Source organism: Hyperolius riggenbachi, chromosome 5 (assembly GCF_040937935.1).
Source record: "Hyperolius riggenbachi isolate aHypRig1 chromosome 5, aHypRig1.pri, whole genome shotgun sequence".
In the NCBI taxonomy this organism is placed as follows: Eukaryota; Metazoa; Chordata; class Amphibia; order Anura; family Hyperoliidae; genus Hyperolius; species Hyperolius riggenbachi.
The window spans coordinates 26673459-26699187 of record NC_090650.1 but is presented as its reverse complement, the minus strand read 5'-3'; the positions used below and the strand labels follow the sequence as shown (position 1 = coordinate 26699187).

The 25729-nt window shown below is 47.0% G+C and overlaps 1 protein-coding gene across 3 annotated transcripts in view; it reads left to right on the top strand.

Moving 5' to 3' along the window:
- The first annotated feature begins 551 nt into the window (after positions 1 to 551).
- Positions 552 to 25729, top strand: part of NBEAL2 (neurobeachin like 2) — a 239052-nt gene continuing 213874 nt past the window's right edge. For all 3 annotated transcript variants that reach the window (XM_068235222.1, XM_068235221.1, XM_068235220.1), the window contains exon 1: positions 552 to 743. In XM_068235222.1, coding sequence (XP_068091323.1) covers positions 615 to 743 — 129 coding nt within the window. In that variant the 5' untranslated portion in view covers positions 552 to 614. The remainder of the gene's footprint in view (positions 744 to 25729) is intronic.

The window sequence follows — 25729 nt, the reverse complement described above, 5'->3', positions numbered from 1 at the left end:
GCGAGAGAGGCTTCAGCCTCAGGGCGCAGTGTAGGAGGGGGCACAAAACTCACTCAGCTATCACTCTTCCCCTATTGTGTTTCAAGCAGAGAGAAATAAGGAAAGGGATACATGGCAGTGACTGCAAGCCAGATAACTAGAGATTAAGGTGTTGGGGGCCCTGGGGCACCTCTTAGTCTCATAGCAAGCCTTGTGTTTTTAATTTAGGTCAATTAAAATCATAAAGGAACGTTTGAGTATTTCTAGTATTTACAGTATTTCTCTGAAATATATAATTATCAGAGAATACCACTGTTACCTGCAGTGAGGGGGATACATAGGCAGGTAACAAAGGGGTACATAATGGTAACCTGTGATCCATTCTTAGCTGGCATCATTCTTGAGTAACAACAGGCAGCGGGGACATGCAATGCAAGTCGTCTCACTATTGTTCTCCCAGAGATAAGCAGCGCTGTGTGGCTGCAGTACCGGCACCAGCCGCGGGGATCGCGGGGGGCGCTGTGTCCCTAGACAAAGCCAGGCAGTGGCGGCGGCAGCAGGAGGCGGAGAACTCGCAGCACCTTGCTGGGTTTGCCCCGATCACCTCCCAGCAGCAGCACCTGCCATGGGGCAGCATGGAGCGTGAGCCCTCCTGGAAGAGCAGGAGCCCCCTCCCGGGACATGAGTGCGAGCTAGAGGCCACCTCCGGCAGGATGGCTTCCAAGGAGAAGCTCTATGAACTCTGGCTGCTGTACTTCACCAAGGTGAGTGTCCCGGGGGCCCCCTGTGCGCTGCAGGGAGTGTCTGGCGACCCCTGTGCGCTCCCTGCCCCTCCAGGAGCCCCCTCCTCCCCCCTGTGTCAGCTCACAGTGCCCAGAGGAGCTCTGCTGGATGCAGGAAGTGGCAGGTGAGGGGTGCCAGGTGCAGCAGGTGACACCCGGGAGTGGGAGGTGACACCCGGAGTCCCCTTATGCAAACTTATGTGGCCCCTGGATTGTAAAGGAGCTGTCATAATTAGATAATGAGAGGGGAGCTTATAATATGACATTGTGTGAATATACTGGAACTGGAAGGCACAACTTGAATTTTGTGCAGGTTAATACGATATATATATATATATATATATATATGTGTGTGTGTGTATATATATATATATATATATATATATATATATATATATATATATATATATATATATATATATATATATATATATATATATATATATATATATATATATTTTATTTATTTATTTATTTTTTATTGATTGATTGTAAAGTTGAATGTTCATGGTACAATCTCTCGATCAGGTCGGTATCATTAATGGCTCTGTTCCATGACCAATGATCATCAGGGGTGTAGCAATAGGGGTTGCAGAGGTCGCGACCGCATCGGGGCCCAGAAGGGCCCTCCCTCAACTGCAGTATTAGCTCTCTATTGGTCCTGTGCTCATAATAATCACTTCTATAGATACTTTGAATAGTGGTAATCATTCACAAGCTATTTCCCATCCCCTTCTTGCACCTCTGACACTGTAGTTGGCATTGGCAGGTTTTGGTGCGCCGTATCAATTGTTACGTATAGAGTGCTTGGGGGGCCCCAAATGTCAAATTTGCCACGAGGCCCACAGCTCCTTAGCTACGCCACTGATGAATATCGTATCCGAATTTCAGAATAATTCTTTTAATCTGATGGGATTGCTTATCTTCTTATCTACCTCTGTCAGTGTGCAGGAAATATTATTTCCGATTTAGGAAATTGGATTGCTAATAGGCACTTAAACTTTTGAAAAATTGGACCAATACATCAGACACCTGTACTTTTTCAGCTGTTATGAAAAAATGTATCTCCCCCCAAGTTTTTTGGTTTTTAGTTTTTAAGAAAACGTCAATCTAGTTTACGCCATTCCATTTGTAGAAAAATGAATTGGAAAAATCAGTCAGGGTGCGTTTCCACTAGTGCGGTGGGGAATCGCCGCAGATTCTCCGCGGACAAATTCGCATGCAGGAGTGAAATCGCATACGATTTCGCATGGATGACGCTGTGTGCGAATTTAACCATGGCAGTGCCTGTGTGCTTTTTCATTGATTTCATGCGAAATTGTATGCGAATTCGCATACAAAAACGCCATGCGAAATCCCTATTAAATACATTGTATGCGAATCGCATGTGGTGTGTGCGGTGTCCGAATTCGGATGGCTCTGCTGTGCAGATTTTTCCTGCGCAAGAAAACGCTCCGCTTTCCTGACAAGTGGACACAAGCTCATTCACTTTTATTGGTTATGCGAATTTGCGTTAGTGGAAACGCACCCTCACTCCCGATTGACTGAAAGCGAAAAAAATTAGAAATTTAATCAGATTTGTTATTTGAATAATAATAAAAAAAAGAACTTCGATTTGAAGAAAACCGATTTTGTTTTTCCCAAATTGATGTAAAATTGACTAATTATTATATCGTATGTGGCCTGCTTAAGGCCTGGAACCCACTAGAGCGTGTTTTAGTTTTTAGGGAGCGCTTTCCCTAAACGCTCTGCCAGTGGATGGGACAGATTTCACTTCAGCGATTGTGATTAAGGAAATCGCAATCGCAGGACATGCAGCATTTTGGGAGCGTTTCCAGTCTACTGGATTGTATAGGAGCTGGGAAATCGCTCCCAAAATTGCTTGCAAAACGCTATCACAAATCGCTAACAAATGCGATAGCGTTTTTTGCTTTTTTGTGGGTTCCGGGCCTCAGTCAGTTTAGGAAACCTAGTCAATAAACCCCCCCCCCCCCCATGCAGCCAAACATTTTATCAGATGCCCCCTTCCTGCTGGTATAATTAGTGCCTGTTGATTGGGGTTTTGGGAACTGATACAATAAATTATTAGTAAATTTCATTTATGCATTGGGGGTTGCTGAAGCCATTTCATCGCTGATCACAGGGCTTGTCACTCATGTGACCCTCACCAATTCTTTTATTGCAAAAGCTAGTTCCTGACACCTAACTCTGACTTCTGCACTCCTTGAGGGATAGGTTCACACTAGGCAGAATTGCATGAGTTTCCCCATAGCACATAGTGGAAAACACATATGCGATTCTGCCTAGTGTGCCCCTACCCTAAAGGAAACCTAAAGTGATTAAAAAAAACTGTTTAGCTTACCTGGGGTTTCTACCGGCCCCCTGCAGCCTTCCTGTGCCCCGCCGGGACAAACTGATCCTCCGGCCCCCTGCAGCCTTCCTGTGCCCGGGCCGAGACAAACCGATCCTCCGGCGCCCTGCAGCCTTCCTGTGCTCCGCCGAGACAAACCGATCCTCCGGCCCCCTGCAGCCTTCCTGTGCTCCGCCGAGACAAACCGATCCTCCGGCCCCCTGCAGGCTTCCTGTGCCCGGGCCGAGACAAACTGATCCTCCGGTCCCCTGCAGCCTTCCTGTGCCCCGCCGGGACAAACTGATCCTCCGGCCCCCTGCAGCCTTCCTGTGCCCGGGCCGAGACAAACCGATCCTCCGGCGCCCTGCAGCCTTCCTGTGCTCCGCCGAGACAAACCAATCCTCTGGCCCCCTGCAGCCTTCCTGTGCCCGTGCCGAGACAAACCGATCCTCCGGCCCCCTGCAGCCTTCCTGTGCCCCGCCGGGACAAACCAATCCTCTGGCCCCCTGCAGCCTTCCTGTGCCCGGACTGGGACAAACTGATCTTCCGGCCCCCTGCAGCCTTCCTGTGCCCGGACCGAGAAAAACCGATCCTCCGGCCCCTTGCAGCCTTCCTGTGCCTGCATCGGGACAAACCGATCCTCCGGCCCCCTGCAGCCTTCCTGTGCCCCACCGGGACAAACTGATCTTCCGGCCCCCTGCAGCCTTCCTGTGCCCGGACCGAGAAAAACCGATCCTCCGGCCCCTTGCAGCCTTCCTGTGCCTGCATCGGGACAAACCGATCCTCCGGCCCCCTGCAGCCTTCCTGTGCCCGCACCGGGACAAACTGATCCTCCGGCCTCCTGCAGCCTTCCTGTGCCTGGGCCGAGACAAACCGATCCTCCGGCCCCCTGCAGCCTTCCTGTGCCCCGCCGGGACAAACTGATCCTCCGGTCCCCTGCAGCCTTCCTGTGCCCGTGCCGAGACAAACTGATCCTCCGGTCCCCTGCAGCCTTCCTGTGCCCCGCCGGGACAAACTGATCCTCCGGTCCCCTGCAGCCTTCCTGTGCCCCGCCGGGACAAACTGATCCTCCGGTCCCCTGCAGCCTTCCTGTGCCCCGCCGGGACAAACTGATCCTCCGGCCCCCTGCAGCCTTCCTGTGCCCGGGCCGAAACAAACTGATCCTCCGGTCCCCTGCAGCCTTCCTGTGCCCCGCCGGGACAAACTGATCCTCCGGTCCCCTGCAGCCTTCCTGTGCCCCGCCGGGACAAACTGATCCTCCGGTCCCGCAAGACTGTTTAGTTTTTGGTGGCTGAGCCAGTCGATGGCAGCTGCACCTGACCGTGCGTGTCCTCGATCACGCGCCCGTCGCCAGGAGCGTCCTGCGCATGCGCAGTATGAGAAAATCTGTGTCAGTATCCCTGGCAGAAGGTCCTGTATCAATTAAAAATGTTTGTGGCCAGAGCCTTTAATTACCTGTGAGCTTGATTAATTTATCAAGCTGTCAGATGAATAATCATGAGCTTTCTAAATCTGATTAACCGCGTATAAACTTCCAGTCTAGACCCTGGTAAAGGTGGCCATACAGCAGGCGGCTGATTGACCATCCAATTAGATTATTATAATCGAATTACATGAAAATCGGTGCTGCCAAGCGCATACTGGATTGACAAAGTGATTAATTTCGGGCCGCAAATTGGTCGCATGGTCAATCGCGTATGCTGCAAAATGTCGGCCGAAGTTGGTTGGTCAGGTGTGCGGTGGTACAGCGGCCAATTTTGGCAAAAGCGACGAAACCCCCGCCGCTGCTGTCGCAATTTATAAATGTGCCCCGGCGTGTGAGCATTCATACATTACCTGTCTGGTGTCGGCCTCTACGCGGTGTCCATCCATCTCGCTAGGATCCGCATACACTCATACACGCTAGCGGCACATGGCGTCTGATGTCAGACGCTATGCGCCGCTAGCGTGTGCGTGGCTAGGGTGTGCGTGGCTAGGGTGTGCGTGGCTAGGGTGTGCGTGGCTAGCGTGTGCGTGGCTAGCGTGTGCGTGGCTAGCGTGTACGTGGCTAGCGTGTACGTGGCTAGCGTGTACGTGGCTAGCGTGTACGTGGCTAGTGTGTACGCGGCAAGATTAACAGTCACCGCGCGGAGGCTGCTACAGGACAGGTAATGTGTAAATGCACACACTGGGGGGGGACATTTATACATTAGGGGGGCGGCTGTGCGGACGCGGCAGGCTCAGCCGATTCCCTGAGGATTGGACAGAAATCGGCCTGTAGTATATGGGCAGCTTTTCTAAAAAGGTAATCTAGCCCACAATGGGTTTCAGTCATATTTTTTTGTCCTTAGTTTCGGCGCACTTTAATTCCTTGCAAAGGTCCGATCTAGACCCCACTTCTTCCAGTGCATCTATTCTGAATCTGTACAGGGGAGGGGTGAGAAAGGTGTTAAAGGACAACAAAAGCAAGAGGGATATGGAGGCTGCCATATTTATTTCCTTTTACTCAATACCAGTTGCCTGGCAGTCCTCCTGATCCTCTGCCTCTAATACTATTAGCCATAGCCCCTGAACAAGCATGCTGCAGATCAGGTGTTTCTGACATTATTGTCATATCCAACGAGGTTAGCTGCATGCTTGTTTCTGGTGTGATTCAGACACCACTGCAGCCAAATAGATCAGCAGGGCTGCCAGGCAACTGGTATTGTTTAAAGTGGACCTGAACTCCGAACTCCCCCTCTGCTCTAAAAGATATGCAACAGCAGAACAACTTTTTTTTTTAAAGAGAAAAAATTGACTGATACAACTGATACAAATCCTGCAATAAATCTACAGTGTGTCTTCTTCCTGCTTTCACGGAAGCAGTCATATTGTTTATATCCCATGTTTACCAATTAGCTGCTCTGCCGTGGCAAACAGCTGAGTGATCAAATTACAACTTGTGATTAGCTACAGATGGGGAAATAGACTGGCTAAATTCTCTAAATACATACAGGGTGCATTTCTCTATGTTTTCCTTCTGTCCTGTGCAAGAGTTCAGGTCCACTTTAAAAGGAAATAAATATGGCAGCCTCCATATCGCTCTAACTACAGTTATCCTTTAACTCCTCCTCCACCTCTTTGGATTGGACGAGCCCCCAGTTGCCTCATTTCTCCTGGAGAAGGTGGTTTTCTCATTGACCTGTGGCAGAGAACTGCTGCTGTGATCACACTTCCTGACTGTTATGGAGGATGATGCTTCTGTGTCACACTTGGTTTGCAGTTAGTGTGACATTGCAGCTAAAAATATCCCCCGCAGTCCTCTGGCAGGATATGGGGGCTCCTTATCGTGCTGCGGCCGGGATGTGACCGGGCTGTGCGCTGCTATGGGGGAGTGTACTCTGATAATATAGTACTTCTTGTCCTCCTCTGTGGTGCGGCTGTCACATTTTATGTTCTGTGTGGAAATATTCCTATGAAAGTGTTACTGTGCAATGTTCTGCTATCTGTTTGCTGTGTGTCATGGATAATTGTCATTGCTGGAGTCTGAGTGGAAAGAAAGGCCAGGTCTGGATGTTATGGCCCATACTCACGGGCTACAAATGTCGCAGCAACACGCGGCGCGCGCGTGTTGCAGCGACAGGTCGCCCGTGAGTATGCGGCGTTGCACGGGCGCGCACTCCGAACCGTCGCTCGTCGCTGATGTCGCCAGGCGATTGAACCGCTCGATCGCCTGGCGACAGTCGCCGCCGCAACTCCGCCAGAACTGTCGCTAGTCCGCGTGAGTACGCGGACTAGCGACAGCAACAAGATAAAAAATACATTGGGCTTCCGGCGGGGGGAGGCGCAACAGCGACAGCTTCCGCCGCATCAGTTGCCAGGTCCCTCCGCTGTGTGTATGCGGAGGGACCTGGCGACGAGCTGTCGCCGGCCTGTTGCGCACACGCTCACGTGTGCTGGCGACAGGCCAAAAAGTTACCCGTGAGTATGGGCCATTAGGCCTGTTTTGTAACAAGTCTTTCTTCCTATAGATGCCACTTGTCAAAGTCTTATAAGTGTTGTAGATGAAGCTGAGGGGTCGTCTGCTCCTCTGGCAGGCTGAAATGTAAGACGGTTGTGTTTTGTGGTCTATCTCTCTCCCGCTTCATCAGTAAAATAAGGGAGCAACGGAAACGAGTGGTATAAAAGCCCTTATTTGCCTGATGAAGCGGGTCATACCTGCGAAACGCGTTGCATTCAGGAGTAGTCAAATAACGCTAACTTTTGCGTGAATCTGGCAGGTTTGAGTCTTTGGGGAGGCAAGTCCACCACTACCTCCCTTTTTTTTTTTTCCAACTATTTTTAGCCTGATTTATACTTTGTTGGCGCCTCTTCTGCTACACTTTGGCCCACCCCGTTGGAGAGGCCCCCTACATTTCTATTTACAGAGAGCGACTTCTTAAATGACAGCTGTAATGAGAAGAATATGGAGGCTGCCATATTTATTTCCTGTTAAACAAGACCAGTTGCCTGGCAGCCCTGCTGGTCTATTTGGCTGCAGTAGGATCTGAATAACACCAGAAACAAGCATGCAGCTAATCTTGTCAGATCTGACAATAATGTCAGAAACACCTGATATACTGTATGCTTGTTCAGGGGCTATGCTAAAAGTATTAGAATCAGAAGATCAGTAGGTTTTCCAGGCAACTGGTATTGCTTAAAAGAAAATAAATATGGCAGCCTCCGTAGTCCTCTCACTTCAGTTGCCCTTTAACCTGAGTGGAGTCAGGTCTAATCTCCCTACCTGTTTAACCAATGGTTAGCTTAGGCCCTTGTTTGTGAGTATCATTCTATATACAATAATATTGACCGTTTACTAAACTTACCACACTATTGGTTACTGTTGGTATTCCATTTTGTGTTAAGGTGGCCATACACTGGTCGATTTGCCATCAGATTCGATCAACAGATAGATCCCTCACTGATCGAATCTGATCAGAGAGGGATCGTATGGCTGCCTTTACTGCAAACAGATTGTGAATCGATTTCAGCATAAAACCGGTCACGATCTGTGAAGCTACCGCCGCCACCCCACCCCCCGCATACATTACCTGCTCCGGTCAGCGCGAGTCCCCTGGTCTCCGCTGTCGCTTCTCCGTGCTCGGCTCCTCCAGCTTCACTGAACTTCCTGCCAGGGATGCTTAAACAGTATAGGGCGCTCTGTTTAAACTTCCTGCCGGGACAGGAAGTTCAGTGAAGCTGGAGGAGCCGAGCACGGAGAAGGGACATGCACCGGCTGGATCAGGTAATGTATTGCCGCTAGCGTCGGTCGTCGGGCATTTGAATGCCACTATGGACCCACTCCCGACCCGCCGGCGATCGAGCAAAATCTTCCGCACAGACGGCACGACGGGAACGATTGATTTCGGACACAAATCGATCGTTCTGTCAGCTTTTGCGCAGCAATTTCACAGCAGATTCGATCACAGTGATCGAATCTGCTGTATATCGGCGGGAAAAATCGTTAGGTGTATGGGCCCCTTTAGTATCTTTGTTACAGTGCATGCGGTCTGGCACAGTAACTAATGATTGTAAATGAGAAACGTGCGTGGTGTGCAAAGTAATGCTACTTGCTGTAAGTTTGTCTTCCCGCTGGCAAAAATCGCATTATGGGCTTGATCACAAAGCTGTGGTAACTCGTATCACGGTCGCGCTAGCGTGTTGCGTGCGCTATAACGCGTGTAACGGTTTTCGCGGCAAACGCAAATTTTCATGTGAAAACGCTTGTGTTTTGCACGAAAACACAGCTGTTTTTGCGTCAAAATTCACATTTGTGTGCGTAAATTCACGATTGCGCATGTAATCCGTTACGTGCATTATAGCGTGCGCAAAACACTAGCACAACCGTTATAAAAGTTGTCACGGCTTTGTGAATCGAGCCCTATATATGAACCAGCCCTGTTAATTAACATAGGCTGTTATGCTGGGCATACACCGCTCGATTCCGCGCCCGATCGTTTTCCGCGCTCGATTCTGCGGGCGATTCTCTTTGGCTCGTTTGTTTTCTTTTCCCATTGTACTCCATGCAGGATCGAGCTCGGAAACGATCGGGCGGGAGATCCGACATTTCGGAAATTAGCTATCGAGCCATCTAAATGGCTCAGAATCGAGCCATTTAGATGCATTAGATTGCATGCAAATTTGCATGCAGGTAAATTGCATGTGTTGCTCCCCAAGTGTGAGCCCTCCTGGGAAGTGCAGAAACAAGACAATTGTGAAATAATGGGGGGAAACTGGGAAGGGGGCGGATACCTTTCCACACCTCTGTGTTATTGGGAATACATGCTCTTATAATCTCTTATCTAGACTATTGTAATGTACTGCTTTGTGGACTGCCAACTAACACACTGGCACCACTCCAGTCTGTACTGAACTCGGCTGCTCGTCTCATTCATCTCTCTTCTCGCTCTTCCTCTGCTGCTCCTGTCTGCCAAGCTCTTCATTGGCTGCCAATTGCATTAGGCCTGTTTTTCACTGGAGCGGTTTTCGTTCCGAATCCGCAGAGTTTCCCCGCAGGCAAATCGCGCGGGGAAACTCTGCCATAGGAAACAATGGCGCCGCCGGCCGAATCGCTTACCCTAGCGATTCGGCCGACACTGCCCACAGTTTTCGCGCGGGAGGCTGCGAATCCCATAGCCGTGTATGGCACGGCTTCCGGGATTCGCCTGCGTTCCCGCAGACCCAGAAGTGCAGCCACGCATCTCGCACCCGCGGGCGGTGGCTAGGGGAAACGGGCCCTTAACCCTGACCTAGAAAGCTCTCCACAATGGCCTCAATTCACTAAGCTTTATCAAACATTTTACCGAACGTTTGATAATTTACCTCATGCGTAAAATCTAATTTTGAATTCACTAAGGTGTTATATATTTATCGAATGGTTTATCGATAAAACATACAATAAATCTGTAACAGCTTAGTGAATTCAAAATTAGATTTTACGCATGAGGTAAATTATCAAACGTTCGGTAAAGTGTTAGATAAAGCTTAGTGAATTGAGGCCAATCTCTCCTGTACATATCACTAGTTTCCAATTAACAACCCAACCGCAATCTCAGATCTGCACGTGAGCTTCTGTTGTCCTCTAGAATTACCTCTTTTTTGCATTCACATATACAAGAGTTCTCACAAGCCTCACTCCTCTTCTGGAATCCCCTTCCAAAACCCTCCTGTCAATCTCCAACCCTGGAAATCTGTAAGCGCTCCCTCAAAACTCACTTTTTCCGACAAGCATACGCTGTAACTTAGGCCGTTCCCACTGCAACCCCTGGCCAAGTTGTGTCCGTTACTAAATATAACCTAAAACTGCCTCTGGATATACGTATTGTATATTACTACACCTCTTGTTTCCACCCTATTCCTTTAAATTGTAAGCTCACAAGGGCAGGGCTCTCTCACCCTTTTGTGTCATAGAAATAGATATACATTTTTTTTTATCATGTTACGTTTCTTCCTGTAATTACTTTGTCTACGTACGAACATCTCTGTATTGTGTATGCCATTTTTCGTGTTATGTACCCCATCTTTGTCTCTCTTGTTTTGCTGATTGCCAGCGATCAGCAATGCGCTGCAGCACAAGTATACGTGTGGGATTACCCTCACTACGGCAATTGCAGCACGATTGTGATTTCTGTCGATCGTAAACATGATATATGCAGAATTTTCCTGGAAACTGCGATTGCAAAATGCAATTGCCGCAAAATGACCGAAAATTGCTGTCCCTATCCATGGAAACTCCTCTGCTATGCACTGGCTGTGTCAGTATCCCCGGATACTCCTCTGCTATGCACTGGCTGTGTCAGTATCTCCGGATACTCCTCTGCTATGCACTGGCTGTGTCAGTATCCCAGGCAACTCCTCTGCTATGCACTGGCTGTGTCAGTATCCCAGGCAACTCCTCTGCTATGCACTGGCTGTGTCAGTATCCCCGGATACTCCTCTGCTATGCACTGGCTGTGTCAGTATCCCCGGATACTCCTCTGCTATGCACTGGCTGTGTCAGTATCCCTTGAAACTACTCTGCTATGCACTGGCTGTGTCAGTATCCCCGGATACTCCTCTGCTATGCACTGGCTGTGTCAGTATCCCCGGATACTCCTCTGCTATGCACTGGCTGTGTCAGTATCCCCGGATACTCCTCTGCTATGCACTGGCTGTGTCAGTATCCCCGGATACTCCTCTGCTATGCACTGGCTGTGTCAGTATCCCCGGATACTCCTCTGCTATGCACTGGCTGTGTCAGTATCCCTTGAAACTACTCTGCTATGCACTGGCTGTGTCAGTATCACCGGATACTACTCTGCTATGCACTGGCTGTGTCAGTATCACCGGATACTCCTCTGCTATGCACTGGCTGTGTCAGTATCCCCGGATACTCCTCTGCTATGCACTGGCTGTGTCAGGATCCCCGGATACTCCTCTGCTATGCAGTGGCTGTGTCAGTATCCCCGGATACTCCTCTGCTATGCACTGGCTGTGTCAGGATCCCCGGATACTCCTCTGCTATGCACTGGCTGTGTCAGGATCCCCGGATACTCCTCTGCTATGCACTGGCTGTGTCAGTATCCCCGGATACTCCTCTGCTATGCACTGGCTGTGTCAGTATCCCCGTATACTCCTCTGCTATGCACTGGCTGTGTCAGTATCCCCGGATACTCCTCTGCTATGCACTGGCTGTGTCAGTATCCCCGGATACTCCTCTGCTATGCACTGGCTGTGTCAGTATCTCCGGATACTCCTCTGCTATGCGCTGGCTGTGTCAGTATCCCTTGAAACTACTCTGCTATGCACTGGCTGTGTCAGTATCACCGGATACTACTCTGCTATGCACTGGCTGTGTCAGTATCCCTGGAAACTCCTCTGCCATGCACTGGCTGTGTCAGTATCCCCGGATACTCCTCTGCTATGCAGTGGCTGTGTCAGTATCCCTGGATACTCCTCTGCTATGCACTGGCTGTGTCAGTATCCCCGGATACTCCTCTGCTATGCACTGGCTGTGTCAGTATCCCCGGATACTCCTCTGCTATGCACTGGCTGTGTCAGTATCCCCGGATACTCCTCTGCTATGCACTGGCTGTGTCAGTATCCTAGGAAACTCCTCTGCCATGCACTGGCTGTGTCAGTATCCCCGGATACTCCTCTGCTATGCACTGGCTGTGTCAGTATCCCCGGATACTCCTCTGCTATGCACTGGCTGTGTCAGTATCCCAGGGAACTCCTCTGCCATGCACTGGCTGTGTCAGTATTCCAGGAAACTACTCTGCTATGCGCTGGCTGTGTCAGTATCCTCGGATACTCCTCTGCTATGCACTGGCTGTGTCGGTATCCCTGGACGATGGGTCGGCTTCGGCGGTTTCCATGCTTCTGATCTCCTTTTATCAGCTCGGTGGAAATAGCTGTTGATTAGCTCTGGGAGCCGTGACACAAATGGTCTTTATCAGCTATCGTGAAAAGGGCATCACGTTCCATTGTAGTCAGTCCTGTTGTAACAAGTCATAAACAGTCACATGACGAATTCCAGATATCTTGTTAAATGACGTGCGTGTAGAGCCATGCCAGTGTTAAAGCAGACCTGAAGTGAAAATAAACTTATAATATAATGAATTATATGTGCAGTACAGCTGAGGAATTGAAAATCAGCAGCACAGATATGAGTCTCATATTGTTTCCAGAACAGGAAGAGTTAAGAACCCTCAGTTGTTATGTACATAAAAGAGCTTCTCTGAGCTATTCCACCCAACTTGGGTGGAATACAGTCCTGTTTTCGGAAGCACTTAAACAGCCAAGGAACAGGGAGAGACAGCTTGGGATAAGGTTCTACTGCAGCTGTACTACACATACAATTCACTATCTCATAAGTTTATTTTTGCTTTAACAAAAAGTACAAGTGACAAAAAAGGAGAGCCAAAGTCTAAAGGCGGACACATACCATACAACTAAAACATCCAATTTTACACCAATTCGATAAATATAATAGGTTGTCCCAAAAAATCAACAGCTTTTTTGGGTTTCAACCGTTTTTTCCTCGCTTTTTTTGAGATTGGACATGTTGGAAAATTTATACCAAGTTTATCAAGAATTGTATGGTGTGTGAGGGATTGTGACATTGTATTCACCCAGTAAAAAATTGTACGCAACTATTCAGTACATTTTTTTTTCTCTTGATTTTTCTAACCAACCAATTTTTTTAGAGTTTACAATCTTTTATCCCGAAATTGCAGTAACCTCGAAAAAACGCGTGTAAGATTCTGATCGAAGATCGGAAAATTGGATCGGAATGCTAAAATCGAATCGAGATAAAAAAAATAAATCATGGTGTGTGTGTGGCCACCTTTAGGGCTCGTTCACACTAGGGGCATTTTTGCCCCTTTTTTTTTCAAGCACAGGCGATTTTAAAAATCGACCTAAAAACGCTTGTGCAATGATTTCCTATGAGAGAGTTCACATCTGAGCAGTTTGTTTCCAATCAGCTCAGCAAAGCGCTGCCTGTACCAGGTGATTTTGCCTTAATGGAAGGTATAGGAAAAATGCAAGAGCTCACAAAAAAATCTCTTTAGGCATCGATTGCGTTTGCGTTTTTAAGAATAAATACATAGTTATTATTTTCCAGGTCAAAGAGTTCACTTCCTGACTTGCGACAGGGAGTGAATTACAAAACCGCTCTGGAAAAGCGCTTAGAAAAGTGCTTTTACCAGAAACACAGCGCGCAGTGGAGCGCCGGAAGGGGGGAAAAGCGCACAAAAACGCAAACCGTTTGTGTTTTCGATTTTGGGTGGGAATGAGGCCTAAGTCGTGCCTTAAAGAGAATCTGTATTGTTAAAATCGCACAAAAGTAAACATACCAGTGCGTTAAGGGACATCTCCTATTACCCTCTGTCACAATTTCGCCGCTCCCCGCCGCATTAAAAGTGGTTAAAAACAGTTTTAAAAAGTTTGTTTATAAACAAACAAAATGGCCACCAAAACAGGAAGTAGGTTGATGTACAGTATGTCCACACATAGAAAATACATCCATACACAAGCAGGCTGTATACAGCATTCCTTTTGAATCTCAAGAGATCATTTGTGTTTCTTTCCCCCCTGAGGGGGGAGTGCATAGCAGAACCACAACACTGAAGAACTTGGCAGCCTTCCAGACACAGGCTGACAAGTCTGACAAGAGAAAGATGCATTGATTTATTACAGAGACTGTGATAGTACAAAGTGCTGCAGTAAGCCAGAACACATTAGAATAGCTTTTGGAACTTGTAGGATGATAAAAAACAGGATGCAATTTTTGTTACGGAGTCTCTTTAAAGCGGACCCAAACCAAACATTTTTTTAATTCAAAATGTTTAGTTGCACCACTCTGGCACATACAAAGATAAATAAACACTCCTTCAAGTCTGAGCATTTCAGTGCATGCATGTTCACTCTTTTTCCATAAGTAGGGTTATACAGGTGGCAGCCATTAGCAATTCCTCCTTTGCTGAACACCTCCTACTCCACCAGTCTGCCGGATTCTGTCCCGGCAATATGAAAGGAAGGGAGGGGTTTCTCCACTAAATGTAAAATATTTTATATTTGTCATCATGCAGCTGAAAAAAGGCTGCTATTTATTATTATAATTTAAGAAAATAGATTTTATTTCTGAAATCTTGTATTTTTAACCTCCTTGCCGGTTATCCTGACCTCAGCTCGGGGTAACCTGCGCAGGAGGATTTCTCAGGCCCTGCTGGGCCGATTTTCACAATTTTTTTTTTATTGCACGCAGCTAGCACTTTGCCAGCTGCGTGCATATCCCGATTCGCCGCTGCGCCGCGCCGCCCCCCCCCTCCAGACCCCTTGCGCAGCCTGGCCAATCAGTGCCAGGCAGCGCTGAGGGATGGATCGGGATTCCCTCTGACGTCATGACGTCGGTGACTTCATCCTGCATGGCGACGGGGGAAGCAGAGCAGGAAATCCCGTTCTGAACAGGATTTCCTGCTTGCAAAGATCGCCGGCGGCGATCTAAGTAGGTAGGAGGATGCCTACATGAATTAAAAAAAAAAAAGAAAAAAAAAAAAGGGCTGCGCCGCCCCCTTGCCGACAGAATTGGAACGGCAAGGGGGTTAATTTGGGTCCACTTTAAGACCTGTTCCACACTAGGTCCGGAAACGTATCCGTGGCTGCATTTTTCAAACCTGATGAAAAACGGAGTCCCGGATACTAATGTTCAAAATAGCAGCCAGCCTCACCCAAGTAAAAAACGGATCCGTCTGCGTTTGCGGGGACCCGTTTTCAAAACCCGAACGGAAGGTCCAGATCTGCTGCATTTTCACGCAACGGATCAGGACCACGGATACACGCAGGGGTAGTGAAAGCAATGAGAAAACGCATCTCCAGCTCCACAGGCAAAAAACGGATGTGAAAACGGATAGCCTGAGCTTTATGATTGGCCCAAAAAAATCCCACTCCTTCCTAGTGATGGAGACGTTTTCTGTCAGGGAAAAACTGAACGAAAACTGATGCAAAACTGATGCACTTTCATCAGTTTGCAGTACGGTGGGTACTTCCCCTAATCCGGACTGCAGTGTCCGTCCTGCAACTGTGTCTAGTGTGGACCTAGCCTAACCCATCTTTCTCCACATAACGTAAGCTGCAGAGTTTCTCAAGTCCATTTGCTTTGTGTTTCATATTCTTCTGTCTCTAAAAATGGAAACGGTACAACTGTAGTTGTGGTGTATGTAGTCTGGGATACCTGTTGGCAAGCCCCATTTCCGCAGCAGGGATCACAGAACTTTCTGCTGCTCTCCTGAATATCTCGCGTACATTTTCACATTAGGTGGACTTACACTGTTAGGCCTGAGACCGACTGGCAGAGCTTTTGTAAGCACTGGGGATTTGTAAAGCTCTTGCTAATGCAATGCTGTGGGGGATTTTTATAATATCCCATCCCTCAAATGGGATCACACCCACAGCATTACATTAGCAAGCGCTTTTCACTTCTCAAAGCGCTCAGAAAACGCTGCTAGTGGGTCCAACGCCTTAGCTGATAAAAGTCTTTGGAAAATGAAATATCAAAGACCAATTTTACCACCTCCTCCATGTAGTATGATGGCCATCAGATTTTGAATACCAAAGCAGCCCATACATTGGTCGATTTCTGCCATTGATATATGGCTGATTCGACCGCTCAGATCGAATCTGCTAGAAAGCGATGCAGCAGAAAGCATGATCTACCAATCTATCGATTTCTGACCGATTTCGATCGACTTAGTTGGTTGGACCAGAATGCCAAAAATCTAGGAAATCTGTTCCTACTGTGTGGCACACATCAGATAGATTCCGGGTCAGATTTGACCTGACAGAAATCTATCTGATTGTCGAATCTGCTGCAAATCTATAAGTGCTGGGTACACACAAGATAAATCTTTGAAAAGTGAGAGATCAAAGATCAAGTCTGCAGATAATCTTTGTAAAAAAAAAAAAAAAAAAGTCACTAAAGACCTCAAAAGAGCCAGACCAAAGATCTCTCAATCTTTCCGATCCATCCTGGTGGATCTGACATGCAGACGAATGTAGGTTAAACAAGGTGTGTATGAGATCTCCAGATAGACTATGAATGCATTTTGCAGGAAGTGATCTTTTGCATGTGTACAGCATCTTAGCCATGACTGTCCACAAAGAAACTGCAGAGAGCTGCTGTTTTTTCACCTGTTGAATTGATTAAAACAGCTGTTCCCAATGAATCAGGGTAATTAGGATGCTTTAGAACAGCTTGGACTATTCGCAATGGTAGAGAACTTTGGATTTTCCCACAGACTCTGAGCCAGTGCACACCAAAAACCTCTAGTAGATCTGCAAATGCTAGAGGTTTTTGGGGCAGATTTTCAGAGCGATTTTAGACATGTTTAGAGAGCCTTTTTGTGTAGCAGATTTCATATATTGTTACAGTAAAGCTGTTACTGAACAACTTCTGTAACAAAAACACCTGGAAAGCCGCTCTGATCTAGCGTTTTTCAGAGCAGTTTTCCACTTTTCTATACTTTAACATTGAGGCAGAAACGCCTCAGAAAACTAAAAAAATTCTGCAGCCCCCGAGTTTGCGTTTGTGGAAAAAATGAACCGCTCTGGTGTGCACTAGCCCATTGAAATACATTACCCAAGCGGGTTTTAAACCGCTAGCGTTTTTAAAAACGCTCACAAACCGCTCTGGTGTGCACCAGCCCTATGACAGTTTGTGAAGGGTATGAATATTTGTTGACTGGACACTTTTTGCTTAAAGAGAAACTCCGACCAAGATTTGAACTTTATCCCAATCAGTAGCTGATACCCCCTTTTACACGAGAAATCTATTCCTTTTCACAAATGGATCATCAGGGGGCGCTGTATGATTGATATTGTGGTGAAACCCCTCCCACAAGAAGCTCTGAGGACCATGGTACTCCTGGCAGTTTCCTGTCTGTGAACCTTGTTGCATTGTGGGAAATAGTTGTTTACAGCTGTTTCCAACTGCCAAAACAGCAGCTACATCACCTGCCAACAGTAAAAATGTCACCATGTAATAAATGTCAGAATGTAAATCAGGGATTTAAAAGATTTTACAATGGGCAAACACTGACTAAATCATGTATACATAACTATTGTAAAAATGAAGCACTTTATTACATTATTTTCAGTGGAGTTCCTCTTTAAATGCAAATAAAAGCTGAGAAAAGCCCCCCCCCCCCCCCCCCCCCCAATAATTCCTTGTGTAATGTGTACATCGTCTTATTATCTTTTGTGAGACATCTGTAATTTCCCGTCAAAAAATTACTTGCTGGTTGAATAAAAGTAACTAAGTCAAAATTTGCCAGGCGTGTGAATAATTATGGGCAGCACTGTATCTGTTTTCGGACTCGAGGTTTGCCCAAGGACACTTTAATTTATAATATATATAGTGCTACTGAATGCTCATAAAACTGTATATGAACTGTGGCTGTGACCCTGTGTCCTTTGTGATTGGCTGCTCTTTATGTCACAGTAAAAAGCTTTGTGGCTCCTCCCCCTCGCCATTGCTCTGGATGAGGCGTCACTCACTGCTTGGTTGGCTTTGTAGAAAAGAAACTCAATAAGATGAAGAGTTTCCTATAGAGAAGATAGGAGAAGGCCGTAGAGGACCTGTCTCAACAGGCACCCCCTCCCCCCGCCCCGTACATGAGACACGTATGATGCGGCTCTTCTTCCTGACAGCTTATATTTGCATTTCAGGCCGTGATAAACCTGCCGAGCGGCTTCAGCATTGTTTGTTTTCTCGCCCTGCTGTGTTTCCCCGTGGCAGCCGCAGACACGTATTCTGTCCTCTGCTGGAACGCAGCGATCTTTCTGCACCGCACAGTACAGCTTGGCTTTACATCCGAGGAAGTGCGCAAAACTTCAGTCAAACCCAGCAGCTGCTGAGCCAAGACAAACCCAATAGCCCCTGGTCAGTTAGCTGGCTAGCTTCCATTTAGTGGAATTTTGCATACTTAAATTTAAAGCTCTGTCTACCATCCAGCTTTATTACACTAACCCCACCTTAACTATTTTATTATTGTACTAGCAGACCCAAGCCCGTTTAAAAATGGGCTGTAGGGTCTGTTTCTCGCCGCCGCATGTTACTGCGCGCGCACCTGCCGCACACGTGCGCGCGTACCCGCCAGACACGTGCCGCGCGCGCACATCCGGCTGCCCACTCACACACCTGCCTGGCTCCCTGGCCCCGGTCTTCCTGTCTGTGTGTAGCTGGGTCCGTGCTGCGCACATGCACAGTAGCAATAAGCAGGGACCCAGCTACACAGAGACAACTGTCCCTGCTGTACGCAGGGACAGTTGCCTATTATTATATGAGATACTAGCTGATTACCCGGCGTTGCCCGGGTATGTATTTCGCTGGTTTTGGCTCCGCCCATTTTTTCTAGCCTAACGCACAATTACTCAATGACCAAGTTTGTGAGCTTTGCGGTCTTTGGTATCAATAATTTGCATTATAATTAAAAAATCTGATTGGCTGTTTGTGGCTCCACACCCTTTTCTGAATTTGAACCCCAGTCACCCAATGACCAACTGTAGCAGGTTTGAGGCTTGTGCCATTAACAGTGCAAGAATGGTAGAAATTAAATATTCCCCTTGAAAAGCAATAGGTGAAGTTTGATTCACTTTTGTAGGCTCCACCCACTTTTCTGAATATTAATCCCAGTCACCCAGTGACCAACTGTGCAAAGTTTAAGAACCCTGCCATTAACAGTGTAAGAATGGTTGCAGTTTAAATTTTCCCAGGGAAATTTGTATTTGTCTCCACCCACTGATGACCCGGTGTTGCCTGTGTATGTATTTGACTGGTGTTGGCTCCGCCCACTTTCTAACCCTAACGCACAAACACTCAATGACTAAGTTTGTGAGCTTTGGGGTCCTTGGCACCAATAATTTGTATATTCCCATGAAATGAAACAAATTAGATTGGCTGTTTGTGGCTTCACCCCCTCTCCAGCATTTGAACCCCAGTCACCCAATGATCAACTGTAGCAGGTTTGAAGCATCTGCTATTAGCAGTGTAAAAATGGCAGCAATTTAAATATTCCCCTTGAAAATCAACAGGTGAATTTTGATTGGATATTATAGGCTCCACCCACTTCCCTGAATAATCTCAGTCACCCAGTGACCATCTGGGCAAAGTTCGAGAACCCTGCCATTAACAGTGTAAGAATGGCTGCAGTTTATATTTTCCCAGTTAAATTTGGTTTTGATTCCGCCCACTTTTTGTAACCTGGACACACAGTCACTCAATGACCAATTTTGTGAGCTTTGGGGTCCTTGGCATCGATAATTTGTACTTTCCCATGAAATGAAACAAATCTGATTGACTGTTTGTGGCTCTGTCCCCTTTTCTGAATTTGAACCCCAGTGACCCAATGACCAACTGTACCAGGTTTGAGGCTTGTGCCATTAACAGTGCAAGAATGGCAGCAGTTTTAAAATTCTCCTTGAAAAGCGATGTGATTTTTGATTGGCATTTTTAGGCTCCACCCAGTTTTCTGAATATTAATCCCAGTCACCCAGTAACCAGCTGTGCAAAGTTTGAGAACCCTGCCATTAACCGTGAAGAAAGACTGCAGTTTACAATTTCCCAGAAAAATCTGTTTTTGACTCCACCCAGTTTTTGTAACCTTGACACACAGTCACTCAATGATCAAGTTTGTGAGCTTTTGGGTTCCTGGCATCAAAATTCTGCTAATGGAAGCAGTTTATCCAGCAAAGAAATCTGATTGGCTGTGTTTGGCTCCGCCCCTTTACTGAATTTGAACCCCAGACACTTAACGACCGACTGTAGCAGGTTTGAGGCCTCTGCCATTAACAGTGTAAGAATGGCTGCAGTTTCAATATTCCCCTTGAAAATCAATAGGTGAATTTTGATTGGCTCTTGTAGGCTCCACCCACTTTTCCAAATATTAATCCCAGTCACCCAGTGACCAACTGTGTGAAGTTTGAGAACCCTGCCATTAACAGTGTAAGAAAAGCTGCAGTTTATATTTTCCAATGTAAAAAGTTAGTTGTTTTTGGCTCCGCCCACTATTTCTAACCTTAACAAACAGTCACTCATTGACCAAGATTGTGAGCTTTGGGGTCCTTGGCATAAATAAGTTGCATTTTACCCTTTGAAATTAAACAAATCTGATTGGCTGTATTTGGCCAGCTCCCCTCAGAATTTAAACCCCAGTCTCCCAGTGACTGACTGTACCAGATTTGAGGCCTCTGCCATTAAGAGTGTATGAATGGCAGCAATGTAAATATTCCCCTTGAAAATCAATAGGTCAATTTTGATTGGCTGTTGTAGGCTCCACCCACATTTCTGAATATTCATCCCAGTGGCTAATTGTGTAAAGTTTGGGAACCCTGCCATGTTAAAAATGTAGTTGTTGGCACCGGGCCACTTTTTCCAACCTTGACATACAGTCACTCAATTATCAAGTTTATCAGCTTTGGGGTCCTTGGTATCAATACTTTGTATATTCCCATTGAAAAATAAACAAATATGGCTGTTTGTGGCTCCGCCCTCTTTCTGAATTTGTACCCTAATCACCCAATGACTGACTGTATCAGGTTTGAGGCATTTGCTATTAACAGTATAAGAATGGTAGCAGCTTAAATATTCCCTTTGAAAATCAAAAGGTGAATTTTTATTGGCTGTTGTAGGCTCCACTCACCTTCCAAAATCTTAATCTCATTCACCCAGTGACCAACTGTGCAAAGTTTAAGAGCCCTGCCATTAACGGTGTAAGAATGGCTGTTTATATTTTTCAGTGAATTTTTTTAGCTCCACCCACTTTTTGTAACCAGGACACACAGTCACCCAGTGACCAAGTTTGTCAGTTTTCAGGTTCCTGGCATCAAAAATGTGTGAATGGAAGCAGTTTATCCACCAAGGAAATGTGATTGGCTGTAGGTGGCCCCGCCCCTTTAGTGAATTTGGACCCCAGCCACCCAATGACCAACTGTAGCAAGTTTGAAGCCTCTGCCATTAACAGTGTAAGAATGGCAGCAGTTTAAATATTCCCCTTGAAAATCAATAGGTGAATTTTGATTGGCCGTTGTAGGCTCCACCCACTTTCTTGAATCTTAATTGCAGTCACCCAGTGACCAACTGTGGCAAGTTTGAGAACCCTGCGATTAACAGTCTGAGAATGGCTGCAGTTTACATTTTCCCATTTTAAATGAACGGCTGAAACTTGATTGGCTGTGGTATGCTCCTCCCACTTTTCCTGGATTCTTAACCTCGGTCACCAAGTGACCACCTGTGCCAAGTGTGGGGACTCTGGCTTGATTACTGTGAGAATGGCAGCCTATCACATTTTTTCCATTGACATGAATGGGTAAAATCTGATTGGCTGTTTGTAGCTCCGCCTACGTGTGCAGGGGGGACCGGAGACCCCCAGAACATATCATCCCAGGTAGTATCTGTATACCAAGTTTCGTTCAAATCGGTCAAGGTGTTTCTGCGTGATCGCTGGACATATACACACACACATACACACACACACACACACATCTGATTTTATATATATAGATTTATATAGCTCTGACATCTTCTGCAGCGGGGTACCTTCAGTGGCGTAACTAAGGAGCTTGGGGCCCTATAATTCCAACTATAAAACACTTTCCTAGCAGAAAATGGCTTCTGAGAGCAGGAAAGAGATAAAAAGGATCAATAGTTCATAGATTTTAGCTCTGGCATACTTCAATGAATGTGTCATTGAGCAAAAACAGTAAAAGTTAAAACTTAAAGGCCTCTTTCACACCAAGACGTTGGGTTTTAGGGGACGTTATGGTCGCATAACGTGCCCCTAACGCAACGCATGGTGGTGTTGAAGTTGGACGTCAGATTGAGCCGCGTTATGAGGCTCTTGGTGCTATCCTTGGAAGTCCGGATCTTTTCAATGATTGGGATGATTTGAATCGGATCATTGAAAAGATCTGGATCTTTGAACCGAATCTTTGAATCATTTTACTAGGGAAGCAGGGGTGCAGCAGGAGAATGATGGAACATTGAGGGTGCTAATGGGGAAGGGAGAGATGCAGCAGAAAGATTGTGCTTGTGCACAGAAGCTGCAGTTCATGTTTCTTCCAGACATCCACTGTGAACCGAATCCTTCATTGTGATGATCCGGATGATTCGACTCACAAAAAAAGATCTGGATCAAAGATCCGAATAGTTCATGATCTGGACACACTACAGTGCAGTGAATATTAATTAGTGCAAAGAGGAAATGCTGAGTTTCAGACCACTTAAATGATTACCACTATGCAATTCACATATAGAGGTGTTAATTACCAGCATAGCACCAATGCAAAGCTAATAAGATGAATGAAGGAAGGCCCATGGCGGGCCACTCTGATCCAGGGGACCCGGTGCGGTCACAACTTCTGTATCCCCTATTGCTACGCCACTGAGACATGTCACTGACTGTCCTCCGAGGAGCTCACAATCTAATCCTACCATAGTCCTAGTCTAATGTCCTACCATATTATTATTATGTATTTATATAGCACTGACATCTTCTGCAGCACATTACAGAGTACATAATCATGCCACTGACTGTCCTCAGAGGAGCTTACACTCTAATCCTACCATAGTCCTAGTCTAATGTCCTACCATATTATTTTTATGTATTTATATAGCACTGACATTTTCTGCAGCACATTACAGAGTACATAGCCATGTCACTGACTGTCCTCAGAGGAGCTCACACTCTAATCCTACCATAGTCATAGTGTAATGTCCTACCATATTATTATTATGTATTTATATAGCACTGACATCTTCTGCAGCACATTACAGAGCACATAGTCATGTCACTGACTGTCCTCAGAGGAGCTCACACTCTAATCCTACCATAGTCATAGTGTAATGTCCTACCATATTATTATTATGTATTTATATAGCACTGACATCTTCTGCAGCACATTAGAGTACATAGTCATGTCACTGACTGTCCTCATAGGAGCTCACACTCTAATCCTACCATAGTCATAGTCTAATGTCCTCCCATATTTATTATTATTATTATTATTATTATTATTATTATTATTATTATTATTATTATTATTATATACGGTATTTATATAGCACTGACCTCTTCTGCAGCACTTTACAGAGTACTAATGCATGCCACTGATTCTCCCACAGAAGAGATCATAATCTAATTTGCTTACCATTGTTCATTGACTTCCTCTACATTTCAACACCTGAGGTGAGGGTTTGGATGCTGCCATATTTTTTTTTTTGTTTAAACAATACTAGTTGACTGGCAGTCCTGCTGATCTCTTTGGCTGCAGTAGTGGCTGAATCACACACCTGAAACAAGCATGTATCAAATCCAGTCTGACTTCAGAGCACCAGATCTGCTGCATGCTTGTTCAGGGTCTATGGTTAGAAGTATTTGAGACACAGGATCAGCAGGACAGCCAGGCAACTGGTATTGCTTAAAAATTAGTAAACATATCAGCCTCCATATCCCTCTCAGTTTAGGGGTAATTTCAGGATATTTTTAATAAGTTGAAGTTGGCTCTGATCTGAATTGGCATTGAGGATTTTATAATTAGATGCATTTGCTTTATCTCCCAGCACTTGCGAGACAAATGACCTCACAGATATTTATAACACACCCATTATAAGGGAGCCTCTGCTATTGGCTGCAGCAGGTGCACAGAGCTGGGCACACAACAATGCAGAGACCTCAACAGTAGAGTCTCCAAGAGATGAAATAATCCAGGAAGGGAACACCAGGTAACAGGTGTGGCAGGTGTGCAGAGCTGGGTACTGAGGGAAGCAGAGAGTCCATTAGACAGAATACTCAGTTCAGGTTGTCTTGGCTCTTCATGTAAAGGTGAGATTTGAGAAGTGTTCAACCCCCTATAGTTGTTCGGTACCTGAGCCCCCTGTCCTGCGGCGGTGGGGTGGGCTCAGTGCAATGCTGAGATTTGGGAAGTGTTCAGCCCCCTGTAGTTGTTCGGTACCTGAGCCCCCTGTCCTGCGGCGGTGGGGTGGGCTCAGTGGAATGCTGAGATTTGGGAAGTGTTCAGCCCCCTGTAGTTGTTTGGTACCTGAGCCCCCTGTCCTGCGGCGGCGGGGTGGGCTCAGTGCAATGCTGAGATTTGGGAAGTGTTCATCCCCCTGTAGTCGTTCGGTACCTGAGCCCCCTGTCCTGCGGCGGTGGGGTGGGCTCAGTGGAATGCTGAGATTTGGGAAGTGTTCAGCCCCCTGTAGTTGTTCGGTACCTGAGCCCCCTGTCCTGCGGCGGCGGGGTGGGCTCAGTGGAATGCTGAGATTTGGGAAGTATTCAGCCCCCTGTAGTTGTTCGGTACCTGAGCCCCCTGTCCTGCGGCGGCGGGGTGGGCTCAGTGGAATGCTGAGATTTGGGAAGTGTTCAGCCCCTTGTAGTTGTTCGGTACCTGAGCCCCCTGTCCTGCGTCGGCGTGGTGGGCTCGGTGCAATGCTGAGATTTGGGAAGTGTTCAGCCCCCTGTAGTTGTTCGGTACCTGAGCCCCCTGTCCTGCGGCAGTGGGGTGGGCTCAGTGGAATGCTGAGATTTGGGAAGTGTTCAGCCCCCTGTAGTTGTTCGGTACCTGAGCCCCCTGTCCTGCGGTGGCGGGGTGGGCTCAGTGGAATGCTGAGATTTGGGAAGTGTTCAACCCCCTGTAGTTGTTCGGTACCTGAGCCCCCTGTCCTGCGGCAGTGGGGTGGGCTCAGTGGAATGCTGAGATTTGGGAAGTGTTCAGCCCCCTGTAGTTGTTCGGTACCTGAGCCCCCTGTCCTGCGGCGGTGTGGTGGGCTCGGTGGAATGCTGAGATTTGGGAAGTGTTCAGCCCCCTGTAGTTGTTCGGTACCTGAGCCCCCTGTCCTGCGGCGGCGGGGTGGGCTCGGTGAAATGCTGAGATTTGGGAAGTGATCAGCCCCCTGTAGTTGTTCGGTACCTGAGCCCCCTGTCCTGCGGCGGCGGGGTGGGCTCGGTGAAATGCTGAGATTTGGGAAGTGATCAGCTCCCTGTAGTTGTTCGGTACCTGAGCCCCCTGTCCTGCAGCGGCGGGGTGGGCTCAGTGGAATGCTGCCTCATGCAGGGACACGCCAGGAATGAGGGGCGACATGTCG